The sequence below is a fragment of the Nilaparvata lugens genome, chromosome 4, assembly GCF_014356525.2.
Source record: "Nilaparvata lugens isolate BPH chromosome 4, ASM1435652v1, whole genome shotgun sequence".
NCBI classification, from domain to species: domain Eukaryota; kingdom Metazoa; phylum Arthropoda; class Insecta; order Hemiptera; family Delphacidae; genus Nilaparvata; species Nilaparvata lugens.
In genome coordinates, this window is record NC_052507.1 from 23,642,446 (window position 1) to 23,657,170 (window position 14,725).

At 33.0% G+C, this 14,725-nt stretch overlaps 1 protein-coding gene across 1 annotated transcript in view; it reads right to left on the reverse strand.

Moving 5' to 3' along the window:
- LOC111047207 (protein unc-13 homolog 4B) overlaps window positions 1–14,725 on the reverse strand; it is a 75,254-nt gene that overhangs the window by 21,479 nt on the left and 39,050 nt on the right. Inside the window, exons 4-5 of the mRNA XM_039425713.1 lie at window positions 13,160–13,322; window positions 10,062–10,226 (exon numbers count right to left, since the gene is read on the reverse strand). Coding sequence (XP_039281647.1) covers window positions 10,062–10,226; window positions 13,160–13,322 — 328 coding nt within the window. The remainder of the gene's footprint in view (window positions 1–10,061; window positions 10,227–13,159; window positions 13,323–14,725) is intronic.

The window sequence follows — 14,725 nt, forward strand, 5'->3', positions numbered from 1 at the left end:
ATTCATTTTAGAAAAAAAGAACTGTTTCTTATTAACATTTGAATTGTTTTTTTTTATTTTGTTATTCATATATTTAGATATTAACTTCTTGTTTCTTAATACTCCACCTGTGCACTGATGGAAATTTATTTCTTTGCGCACAGTACATTTTTGTCACATTTATATTTTCATTATAATTCTTTTTTTCATTTCTATTTTGAATTTGCTTGTATTTCAAACTGTATTATGTTTTTGTAACAAATAGAGTTTCTATTCTATATTGAAATTAGTAATATCTTTGACTTCAACTCCTTAAATTATGAATATATGATATTCTCGGAGATAGAATTTTTTCGACTTACCTCTTTCTCTTTAGCAGCCTCTAACATGGCAGAATGATTCTCCTGGTCAACTTTGAAGGCCTCCTGAAGGTATCCGAAAAGTGTGTCCTGCTCCTGAATGAGACTGGCATCTGATCCGATGATGTGCAGAATTTCATAAAGGATCTCAGAGTAAAGCTCCTCTATCTGGAAAAATAAATTCCAATGATAAAAAATATGGAATATTTACAAAAGTTGCCTTATTATCAGGAATCAGACCAGAGAAGTAATTTTCTACTATATCTGATTGATTATAAGCTTACAAATGTTTTACAATTAATTATTTAGGGGGGCTGCGTCATTGAGCTTGGCGGGAATGGACACCCCTGACTTTTCATTGTGATACATTAATAATCAGAGTGGTCATAGTGGAAAGAGTATTAACATTCTCTATTTATCATTTGTAAAAATATTACATTGCTCATTATTAAAATAATTGGAAGAGAAATAAAGGAAAAATTTGAGCTTTTCCTGAATAATGGAATGTCCGTAATAATATCGTGATTCATAGAAGGAAATAATATATTGCAATCATTTTTTTTTATATGTTTCATTTCCACACAATCCAATAAAATTTTCAGTCCAAAATTTGTAAAAAGTCAATCCAAATACAGTAGGCCAACTTAGATAGTTACCCTCATGATTCAGTTCAGGTTTAGTGTGCTTTTGCTGTCAAATATTGATTTCTCCTTTTTCAGATTTTATATTATAGCCCATTTTATCATTACAGTACTATTGACACGTATAAAATCGGTAGCTTCAATTAGAATACCGGTGCATAATTTAAAGTATTTTTATCGTTCTTTTCCCTTGTGGTATAATCTCTTATCATATTGGTGGTTATCTGGTTATATGGATATATACCGTATTCATGTTCAACGGATTTCGAAAACGGCTCTACCGATTTTCACGAAATTTGGAACATAGTAGGTTTATGATATAAAAATTCGATTGAACTAGGTCTCATCCTTGGGAAAACTCGCTGAACGACATTAAAAGGATAATTTAATCTTGGCTGAAACAGCTGTGGATAGTAAAAAAGTGAGTGAGCGAGTGAGTATGTGAAAAATCAAAATATCGCATCCCCGAAATTCATAAGATGACGTATAGCCAGCTGTGAAATATAAACACGATCATTTTAGAGAATTGTGTTCTGTTTATCAATAAATAAAAATAACGAGCGAAGCTCGGTGCCCCGATATTGCTATGCTTAAGTTCGATATAAATCATTTAAACCTAATCCTTTCAACTTCATCCTTTCACAATTAGGGGTTTTGTTCTAGTTCATAACTTTTGTGCACAAACTTATAATCACTATCATGATACTTTAATGATGTTTTCAGGTGTAATATAGTAGGCATATAATGTTGACCTTCCAATAATTGAAAATTTCAATTGAATTGTTTTCATTATAAGTTATTAATAATCACTTTGTAGATTCGATTGAACAGAATTTAATATTATGATTAATGTGAACATAATTCACATTATATGGAATCCTCTATATTATGTGGATTTGGGGAGGAGTGATTGCGTAAGTACAACTAGATAGCTAACTGGCAACTTCAGCAACATCAATTTCTCTAGATTGTTTGCAATGATAGATGCAGATTTAGACTGAACAAGGGCTCCTTCTCTGGTTGGGGTCAATGTCAGTCTTCTTTGATCGGCAATCGGTCTCTTTTAGCGAGAGCAAAGGGGATCGGCCAAAAGAAATCTCAGCTCTGTGCCAATTGGAATGAGATGCGAGTCGAGCGTCGACTGAAATGTCTCTCATATGCATTCCCTTTCTCCCTCTCACTACTTCTCTCTCGTTTACTCTACTACGCTTACTCTTTCCTTCTATTTCATCCTATCTCAATATAAGAAAGTTGCAACATAAGTAACGGGTGATGTGATGGATAGCGTTCTGAGTATAAAAGCTCTCTGTAAACTATCGTCTTCTAGTGAACATAATACAAAAAATATATAGAATCATGAAGAAAGCAATTATTGCTTTCTTCCTAGTTAATATTTAAATTATTTTTCCTCTGATGCATTGTAATGAAACTATAATTTTCCTTTTTCTATCTTAGTATTCATTTTAGAAAAGAAAGAACTGTTTCTTATTAACATTTGAATTGTTTTTTTTTATTTTGTTATTCATATTTTTAGATATTAACTTCTTGTTTCTTAATACTCCTGTGCACGGATGGAAATTTATTTCTTTGCGCACAGTACATTTGTATTAATTTCATTATAATTATTTTTTTTCATTTCTATTTTGAATTTGCTTGTATTTCCAACTGTATTAATTATGGTTTTGTGACAAATAGAGTTTCTATTCTATATTGAAACTAGTAATATCTTTGACTTCAACCACTCAAATTATGAATATATTATATTCTCGGTGTAATGGGGTATTTAAAATTGTTATATATTGGGGTTATATTATGTATGGTATTGTGATGGTATTATAAGGTTGTGAGAACAACCCTAGACATTATGGTAACAATTTATAATAGGGGAATCGCTTGGCTTGCGAGAGGTTAAATTGATCTAACTCTATAACTCATGAGAAAGGAACTATATTTTAAAATAATAAACAAAACAGTTATATTTTGGAGAACTAAGTAATCGATTTAATCAAATTGTAACTCAAAATGAAACTGGAAACTTAAATAAAAATAATATTGAGAAAACTTTTTAAACAAACAATAGAATAATTACAGGATTTGCCTTCAATAAAAAAGATGAATAATATATAATAATAAAATTGATAATATTAGCTCACTGAACTCACTGAACCAGGAAAATGGTGTCTCGGAAAAGAAGGGTAGAGCCGGGCCCGATTATCTGCAGTAGATAGCTCCAGGTCCCGTCCTCGTAACCGACTGCCTGAGCCTCTCATTTTTTTCATAATTTTACTTGTCATGAATTTTCACCGTCGTCAGCAATTTATCTATTCATTGTGAAAATTCATGACAAATAATAAAAATTATGTAGTTCTATTACATCCCCGGGTCCCCCTAAACTTCGGCCCGAAGTTATCAAAAAAACGGCATCTCTCTAAGTTAATTTTTACACATTTCAATAATATTTCAAAAAGTAAAGTCAAAATTACCGCAAGCTAAAATTATTATTATTATTCACAATATTATTCTAATTGGATATTTATATGTAACATAACTTTCAATGAATACCTTAAATCTATGTGAGTGCCAATTCATAAGCTAAATGCAAGTGATATAAATTACATTATAGTGAACTAATTCATAAAAAATCAAACTTAGCCTAACACATCAATCAACTTCAAATCAACAATTCAATACATTCATATCTGAATAAGAATTGAATGGAAAAAATTTCAATTATATTGATGAATAAAATTAAACCTACAAAATCTACGAAAGTAATAAAATTGAATCATAATGCAAAAATTAAACATCTAGTCCGAATAGTATTCGAGTAAGCAAAATAATATTGTGGACCTTGAAAATAAGAATAATAATAATAATAATAATTGAAATAGTTTATCTTCTAATCTGGGAAATTATTTGAATCGATAGCATAAAAGAGTAAATGGATACAATAATAGTGAATAAGTAATTATTATTTGCATAGTTTCCTATATCCTAACCCATTATTTTAATGATTTCATTACATACTACTTTACTAAAACACAATATATTCTTAAAGCTCCTGTGGGTAGTCCACAATTGGAGTACGTTTCGGGACTCTCAGTTGATTTGCTTTCTTCTTAATATAATTTTGAAGACATAAATACAAGAATATAACAGTTATCAGTGTTTGCCAGACAATAATAATATAAATGATCAGTTTATTGTTCACCCCTAACAAATCAAAGTTATTTGGCATTTCAACATGATGGAAAATGTCTTCTGAGAATGAGTTGTGCTCTTCAAATTTTGAAAAATTCAAGTGCCAATTTTCATTTAAGATTTCCGAAAGGTTTAAGTACTGAGGCAGAGTCTCATGTTTAAAAATTGGGATGCTCAATTTAGATAAATTTGTCCACATGTGAGGAATTAAGTTATTATTAATAGCTGGAGAAGGATGGGAACGGGAGTCGCAAGGATAAAGAGTGCTTATCAGTACGTCGCCGTTGTCGTCTTGAAGTTCGCAGTTGCAAGGGATGTGGAGTGATAGGGTTCCTGGACTGTTGCTTGGGACCTCAGTTGTTGAGTTTTTACAGCGAATTGTCGTCTTTTTGCCGGTGTTGTGGAATAGGAAGGTGTCTTCTCGTAGGCGAGTGATTAGGGTTTGATTGTCAGTTGCTTTACAATCAAATTTGCAGACTTCTCGTAGCTCCGATACGTCTGCTTCTGATGTTAGAAGGTGGAGACAAGTGGCTTGGGTGGCGGAGTTCGACATCTTTTTCCTCGGAATCAAGCAGAGGCCATTGAGCTCTCTAACGGACCGATGTAGTCCATCATGATACTTGAGAAAGGCTTACTATCACACTTGATGGGTGATAAGAAACCTTGAGGCTTCGTAGTAGGGGTTTTTCTCTCTTGGCAATTTTTACATGATCTTACATAATTCGCAATGTTTTCATACATATTTTCCCAATAATATTTCGATGATATTTTCTCATGGGTTTTATAAATGCCGGTATGTCCACCTGTTAAGGAATCATCATGGAATGTTTCAAGGATTTTATTGATAAGAGATCGGGGTACGAGAAGTTTCAATTGATTGGTATGCCCATCAAATTTCTTCAGATAGACAATGTCTTTTTCGATCGTGTATTTTCTCGCCTTTCTAATCGTAGCTGTATCACTATGATTAGGGTTTCGTATTGCATCATATATTTTTCTTATACTCTTATCATTTTTCTGTAAAGTCTTTATGTCTATTTCTTCTATTTCGAATATATTGTAGTTTTCGTCCTTTGTGAGATCAGTTATATCCTTCTCTAGTGGATATCTACTCAGGGCATCAGGTACGTGCATTTGGGCTCCTGGTTTATATTTCAAATCGAACGTGAACTCCGTTAATTTCATAAGTAACTTACTGACTCGAATACTGGGGTTTTCCAAGTTTTATAGTATTGTAAACTAGCATGATCTGTGTAGATTGTAAACAATCGGCCAATTAAGTATTGTCTGAAATAATTTACACAATACACTATTGATAGAAGTTCAATCTCTCCTACTGCCCAATTTTCTTCATGTTTTGTCAGTTTTCTGGAAACAAAAGCTACTGGATGTAATTTTCCATTGTCATCAGGCTGCGAGATAATGCCCCCTATTCCAACTCGAGAAGCATCTGTGTGTACCACTACCTCCTTATCATTATTAAAATGATGAAGTACGGGTTGTGATAAAAGTTTGCTTTTTATTTCCGAGAATGCGTTCTGCTGATCTTCTTCCCAAGTGATTGGTTTATTCTCGTTATTTTTAGATATCAGATTTGTTAAGGGTCTTGCAATTATAGCGTAGTTTTGAATGAATTTTCGGTAAAATCCACTAAGACCAAGAAATGCTCTGACATCTTTGACAGTTTTGGGTATAGGGTATTTTTCGATAGCTTCCAAGTTTCGGAAGCGGGTTGTATCCCTTCCTTTGAGACAGTGTGTCCAAGTACTTTAATTTTTCGGTAGAAGAAGTGACATTTAGATGTATTCAATTTTAGTCCTACGTCTTGCAATCTTTTCAAGGTTTTCTCGAGCTGTTGATATTGCTTATCAAATGATTCTCCATAGCTAATGATATCGTCCAAGTAAATCAAAACTCCTCTATACAAATAATCATTGAATACTTGGTTGATTGCTCGTTGGAAAGCATTTGGAGATGTTCTAAGACCAAAAGGTAGTCTTTTGAACGTGTACAGCCCTTTATGAGTTGCAAATGCTACATATTTTCGACAATCTTCGTGTAATGGCTGTTGGAAAAATGCTTGTCTGATATCTAGGGTGGAAAAGTAATCCGAATTGTCAAGAGAATCAAAAATTGTTTGAAGAAGGGGAAGGGGATATCTATCCGGTAATATTTTCTCGTTCAACATTTTATAGTCTACAACCAATCTGAATCCACCGTCTTTTTTAGTAACTAAAAATGCGGGAGAAGCATAATGACTCTGGGTTTCACAAACTATTCCTGCTTTTATCAATAACTCTACTTGTCTGTCTATTTCTGTTCTTTGAGCGATAGGTAATCTGTACGGTGACTTAGCAATGGGTGTGTAATCTGTAAGTTTGAACTTGTATTCGGGTAATTTCGCTTCCTCGAAATCAATTTCGTTTGTTGAAAATAGGTGTTTGTATTTATTGATGAGTCTTTTCGCTTTGGAATTTTGCTCTGGTGTAAGATCTTTATTAATATCTATTTCACAACCCCCTCCATCGAATAGAACAGAGTCTACTAATGAAACAGATTCGTCGTAATTACAAACTTCTCCTTCAATTTCACCAATAATAGTTTCATGCAACAATCTTATATCTTGCCTTCCTAGATTCAAAATTCTAATTTCACTCATGTTTGTTTCAAAATCATCCTCATTCCAAAGCACATGCAATTTTTTATTATGTAATAACGATTCATTTGGAGTAAAATGGGATACTTTGAGCAATTTTTGTGTTAGATTGACTTTGACATTCACGTCTTTTTGAGCGGGGATTATTGTTTCAAGAGCACATTTGACGAAATTTACGGGATTGGGTATGCAGACTTCTTTTGTAATATTTGTTTCAGAATCGTTGTGTAATCTATTTAATGTACAAATCCACTCTTTATCCATGTCTAATTCGACTATTTTACCATTATCGGTCATTGAAATGATGTTATTCTCATAATCTAATTTCATTTTATATTTTGAGAAGAAGGAATTTCCAACAATAATATCAGCCTGTAAGTCTTCAGAAATTACTAAATTTACTTCGAATTTCCTGTCATGTATTTGAATTTCACTCGAGATCATTCCTGTGATCGGCATTAATGAACCATTAGCTACCGATAAAGCAATACTACTATTTTTCAAATGTTTTAGATCATCGCTACTTAAAAGATTTTTTTGAACTATGTTTACGTTCGTACCGGTGTCAATGGTAATTGATACATCTTTTCCTTTGAATTTTCCATTAATAGTAAGTACTGGGACTTGAATTCTTCTCTCTTTAGTCAATGATCCATTCATTCCAAGTTCGTGCTGAGCATGCATTTCGGAAGACAATAGCTGTTTGAAGTTGGTTTCACTTTCTATTTCGTTAGAGCAATTAATTTCACTTTCATTTGAGTATAACTGATTATTATTGGCATTGAGAAAAAACTGCCTGACAAATTCTATCGCTTTGGATTGTTCATCTTTCATTGATACAGAAGATATTATATTACATGTGATTTCTTCTTTATCAATTGAATTTGGAGAATAATTATCAAATGGAAATTCAGCGCTTTGTTTTTCAAATCCGGATCCCAAGTTCATATCCGATTCGTCTAGGCTCGGGATCCTGTATTCGAGTTTTTTGATAAGAAAAAACAATCGTCTTTCCAGTGATTATTCCTCTTACAGTATGTACAGAATCTAGTCCTATTAGGGTTGATTGGTGTCCTGTAATTGACTGATGTTGATTGTGTGTAATTATTGTTTGTATAAGGTTGTCTTTGGAAATTGTTCTGATTTGTTTCGTGTGGGAAGACGTTTCCGCTCCTATTTCCAAACTGTCTATTAGGATTAGGATTATGTGATTGTGTGTTTCTGTCGCGATCATTGTAATTATTATTGTTTGAATAAGGTTGTCTTTGGAAGTTGTTCTGATTTGTTTCGTGTGGGGAAAAGTTTCCGCTCCTATTTCCAAACTGTCTATTAGGATTGGGATTTTGTGATTGACCTACATTTCTACTCAAATTTTTCACCACAATACTCAGATCGTTCAATTTCTTTTCTAAAGTATCTACTACATTTATTTTTTGGACAGGCTGTTCGATTGAAGCATTATGCATTCCTAACTTTTTGTCTAGAAGGAAGCGAGATCTTTCATATTTGGCGAGATTTTTCTCTAAATCTTCAACTGATGCATTGTCCATGAAAGCAACATGTTGCAATGCTCCTACGTCTAAGCCTCTCAAAACATATCCTATTATTCTTTTCTCTGACATTTGAGGCTCAAGAATGTGACAAAGTTTTATTATATCTGCTGTGTATTCTGTGTATGTTTCTGTTGGTAATTTGTTTCTGTTTTCGAGTTTTTGTCTGGTTGTCTCTTCATGAACAGGGTCTACAAGTTTACTTTTTAAGTGGCCTACTGCATCAAGAAATGTCGCGTTTTCATTTTTATCCGAAAATATGTCAAAAATTGCCAATGCTGTTTTCTTGAGGTAGAGGGGTAAATACAAGATTTTATCATCCTCATCCCACTTATTTATTTTTGCTGCCCTATTGAAGGTTTTCAACCACTCGTTGAAGTCTTCACTCTTTGTACCCCCATAGCTTTCGGGTTTCGCAAAGGGTCTTTTATCATTCCCTGCCATATTATTTTCTGGAATTAGGATATTTGCTAAGTTATCGGGAGCTACTGTGTCGTAGATGTGTTCTTGATTTCTGCCTAGCTTGCCTACTATTCGCTCGTAATCGGCTAACATAGGGAAGATAATACGATCGCGTTGAGACAGGGACCCTAACTTAAGTAATCGACTTAGAGCATCTCTAGCTCCTGAATCGTGGTCCACATAAATACAAACTTTTTTTGCCAAGTCAACAGCGAATCTCAAGTATTCAATATTAACAGATTGAGGGATGTGAATACCTAACTGTTTGCCTAGCTCTAATAATTCTGATTTATCCAGAGATTTTACTTTTAAATCAATAGGTAAACGTAATAATGAAACCTCGAATTCACTAGGTGATTGTTCAGAGTCACTAGAACTAGAGCTACTCATCTCAATATAACAATAATAACAATTATCATATTTACCCTGTACGTTGAGAGAATAGAGGACATAATTATACGAGATCAAACACAGAATATAATAATTATGATAATGACCTGAAATGAAAATGTCAATAGATAATTTGAAGGCTAATCTTGTCAATTAATAAACTCTTTCTCATGAGAACGACGCCTAACACCATGTAATGGGGTATTTAAAATTGTTATATATTGGGGTTATATTATGTATGGTATTGTGATGGTATTATAAGGTTGTGAGAACAACCCTAGACATTATGGTAACAATTTATAATAGGGGAATCGCTTGGCTTGCGAGAGGTTAAATTGATCTAACTCTATAACTCATGAGAAAGGAACTATATTTTAAAATAATAAACAAAACAGTTATATTTTGGAGAACTAAGTAATCGATTTAATCAAATTGTAACTCAAAATGAAACTGGAAACTTAAATAAAAATAATATTGAGAAAACTTTTTAAACAAACAATAGAATAATTACAGGATTTGCCTTCAATAAAAAAGATGAATAATATATAATAATAAAATTGATAATATTAGCTCACTGAACTCACTGAACCAGGAAAATGGTGTCTCGGAAAAGAAGGGTAGAGCCCGGCCCGATTATCTGCAGTAGATAGCTCCAGGTCCCGTCCTCGTAACCGACTGCCTGAGCCTCTCATTTTTTTCATAATTTTACTTGTCATGAATTTTCACCGTCGTCAGCAATTTATCTATTCATTGTGAAAATTCATGACAAATAATAAAAATTATGTAGTTCTATTACATCGGAGATAGAATTTTTTCGACTTACCTCTTTCTCTTTAGCAGCCTCTAACATGGCAGAATGATTCTCCTGGTCAACTTTGAAGGCCTCCTGAAGGTATCCAAAAAGTGTGTCCTGCTCCTGAATGAGACTGGCATCTGATCCGATGATGTGCAGAATTTCATAAAGGATCTCAGAGTAAAGCTCCTCTATCTGGAAAAATAAATTCCAATAATAAAAAATATGGAATATTTACAAAAGTTGCCTTATTGAAAAAAATCAGACTAGAGAAGTGATTTTCTACTATATCTGATTGATTATAAGCTTACAAATGTTTTACAATTAATTATTTAGGGGGGCTGCGTCATTGAGCTTGGCGGGAATGGACACCCCTGACTTTTCATTGTGATACATTAATAATCAGAGTGGTCATAGTGGAAAGAGTATTAACATTCTCTATTTATCATTTGTAGAAATATTACATTGCTCATTATTAAAATAATTGGAAGAGAAATAAAGGAAAAATTTGAGCTTTTCCTGAATAATGGAATGTCCGTAATAATATCGTGATTCATAGAAGGAAATAATATATTGCAATCATTTTTTTTTATATGTTTCATTTCCACACAATCCAATAAAATTTTCAGTCCAAAATTTGTAAAAAGTCAATCCAAATACAGTAGGCCAACTTAGATAGTTACCCTCATGATTCAGTTCAGGGTTTAGTGTGCTTTTGCTGTCAAATATTGATTTCTCCTTTTTCAGATTTTATATTATAGCCCATTTTATCATTACAGTACTATTGACACGTATAAAATCGGTAGCTTCAATTAGAATACCGGTGCATAATTTAAAGTATTTTTATTGTTCTTTTCCCTTGTGGTATAATCTCTTATCATATTATGTGGTTATCTGGTTATATGGATATATACCGTATTCATGTTCAACGGATTTCGAAAACGGCTCTACCGATTTTCACGAAATTTGGAACATAGTAGGTTTATGATATAAAAATTCGATTGAACTAGGTCTCATCCTTGGGAAAACTCGCTGAACGACATTAAAAGGATAATTTATCCTTGGCTGAAACAGCTGTGGATAGTAAAAAAGTGAGTGAGCGAGTGAGTATGTGAAAAATCAAAATATCGCATCCCCGAAATTCATAAGATGACGTATAGCCAGCTGTGAAATATAAACACGATCATTTTAGAGAATTGTGTTCTGTTTATCAATAAATAAAAATAACGAGCGAAGCTCGGTGCCCCGATATTGCTATGCTTAAGTTCGATATAAATCATTTAAACCTAATTCTTTCAACTTTATCCTTTCACAATTAGGGGTTTTGTTCTAGTTCATAACTTTTGTGCACAAACTTATTATCACTATCATGATACTTTAGTGATGTTTTCAGGTGTAATATAGTAGGCATATAATGTTGAATCCTTCCAATAATTGAAAATTTCAATTGAATTGTTTCCATTATAAGTTATTAATAATCACTTTGTAGATTCGATTGAACATAATTTAATATTATGAATAATGTGAATATAATTCACATTCATTCCTCTATAGTGGATTCGGGGAGGAGTGATTGCGTAAGTACAACTAGATAGCTAACTGGCAACTTCAGCAACATCAATTTCTCTAGATTGTTTGCAATGATAGATGCAGATTTAGACTGAACAAGGGCTCCTTCTCTGGTTGGGGTCAATGTCAGTCTTCTTTGATCGGCAATCGGTCTCTTTTAGCGAGAGCAAAGGGGATCGGCCAAAAGAAATCTCAGCTCTGTGCCAATTGGAATGAGATGCGAGTCGAGCGTCGACTGAAATGTCTCTCATATGCATTCCCTTTTTCCCTCTTACTACTTCTTTCTCGTTTACTCTACTACGCTTACTCTTTCCTTCTATTTCATCCTATCTCAATATAAGAAAGTTGCAACATAAGTAACGGGTGATGTGATGGTAGCGTTCTGAGTATAAAAGCTCTCTGTAAAGCTAGATTGTTGATTATTTTTTCGTTCAAAACAACATTATCATTGTTCAATTGATGTAATTTTTAGTAGGCTACCAGTATATTAATAATGACTTTATTTCCATGTATAAGCATGTATACCATGTATAAGCATGATGAGATGTTCTTAAGATCATAACATTCCAATAACCTTGTAGAGAATATTCACTACTTATGAGAAGTTGTTATTAGTGATGATGATGTCAACATTATCAGGAATTATTTAATAGGTTTCATATTAGATTTCTACAATAATTCATAAATCTCAAGACACCTTCCATTATCAACATTTTGCTGGCTTTGATTTTATAGGATCATTATGAAATAAAACTCCCTCTATTATGAAGTGTAGTAAATAGTAAAGGTATACTATGAAAAATTTCTTCAAGTATACCATTAGATAGGAAAATGAAAAATTTTCATCCAGACTTTTCAGTTTATTTATTCATTGTCATTGTTTTTGAAAGATTCTCTAATGGTCCTTCATGAAATTTCACATGATCTAGCCTATATAACAGAATACTGTATAGAAGTATTCTCTGCCTATATTCACTTGTCAAATCCGATGCAACTGTGCTTCAAGTTTAGTTTATTGACAGAATGACACAAAGTTGAAATTAGAAAAGAACTCGTACCGTAAATCATTACCCTGCATTGTAATGAGCCAGCAAATCCCAACAATTTTCAGATACCTGAAAGCTTTGGCACTTCATTAATCTACCAATTGGAAGTAGACTCTTCCATTTATTCCACACAAGATTTATTGTAGAATTAATAATACTTCCCATTAGACAAAATACCACTCATCCTTAAATACCACACAAGTAGACCAGAGGCTCATTTAATGAGAACCTAGAAGTCACGTAATGCAAGTAACTGCTGCTCACAAATTATTTAGACACATACGAGCAAGCACGTCTATTGTGTTCAATCATTTTCCCTGTACCATAAGGCGTCTAATTTCTATGAAGTAGGCTTCAGGCTCCTGATTCTACTACGTACTTCTACTGATATAATTGAAGACCGTGATGTCATTACTTGAAATACATTTTCAAATCAATTCATTCTCATAGCACTGTTATTAGCACAACTTAAAAACAATAAAAAACAACTTATCGTTTCAAGTCAACACTTACAGTCATAGCCTGTACAAGGAGACTGGCTTGCCTCTGGAGGACATCTTTCTTGACTCCTCGGAATTGACTGAGTGGCTTGCCCTTAGCATCCCTCATGACAGAGCCCTTCAACGGGGATGCAGCCCCCGGGCCCGCTGTTTTCATAGGTATAAGCTCAACTTCACTTCACTTGATGCATCTTCTAATTACATTTGTATTATCCACGACACTACACATCATTACGTTATTTCTAATGATTAATGAATATTTTGAAATCCTCATGACACTCGAAGAATCATTCACTTCCTATTTTCCACTCCCAATCAATGGAAATTATCACGATCGTATTTTCACAAACTCTTTAATTTCTAGAGTGCGCGCTCTTTCAATTCGTAAGTCAACCACTGTTTTATACCTTATAAATATCAACATCAATTGAAGCTTAGTAAATTTGTTTTAATAATAATATCAAAGTTATTTCACTGAATTTCTAGACACTAGACGAGTTCGTAAAGAATCCGACGGCACTTGGGACATTATAAGGTATGATAAATGGTGAGTTTTGATGTGGAAGAATGAATGACGAATGATTGAGACCCACTGAGATGATAATTTACCACTAAACTCTTAAAGCAGGCAACTCAACATACCAAGAAATGTTGGAAAATTCTCAATTAATTAATTAAGCAGTTCATCTAAGCTATACAAATGTAACAACTTCTGATTGCCAACAGTAGGCTATCCAAGTTTTAATTCATAACATTATTTGTTATTTGGTAAACATGTTATTTTCATTGAAATATTGTAGTGAACTGATAGGCTATTTCAGATTTTTTGTTATGTTGTGCATATTCCCAAGTTGCATTGCTTTTAGCTCTTTGTATGATGTATGAGAAAGTTTTCACAATAATTCACATTCTGGATATTGAAAGGTAATACAATTTGTATTCTTTTCAATAGAGGTGGTTTTTGGAGTTTTCAGCTTGAATAATATTGAACAGTGTAATATTACTTGCAATTTTCAATCAGGATATTTTATCATAATTGTTTGTTCCAAATTACTCTTCTTGTGTGGTCAAGAAGTGAAGGATAATTCAAATGTTGCCAATGTAGTAAACATTGAATTTTCCAATTTAAAATTTTGGTACGGTGCCGTAAGTAATTTTGAAAAAAGTTGCATCATTAATAAAAGTAAGAAATTCATATTCCCACATTTCTATAGAAAGTATCAATATACGAATTTATAAATGATCAAGAACTGATATCCTGAGAATGTTACGTGATTATCATGCTTTGGGAAATATAATGTTTTGGGTTTTGATGATCAGTTTCTAATTATAAATTAATTTGTATAATAATAATAGGTAGGCTACTGAGGGTGATGCTCACATCAATTTTTATAATTTTATATTTTGGGCACTGCCTAGAACTCTTCTTTGACTACTTTGCAGGATGAAGCTGATTTATTGGTGCAGTCTTACTTTGTTTTCTCTCTTGACAGTCAAGAGAAAGAGAGCAATTCTCATCTCAATTGTCTACTCTGGGAACATTTGTTATTATAACTGCTGACAACTATTATTATTGGCC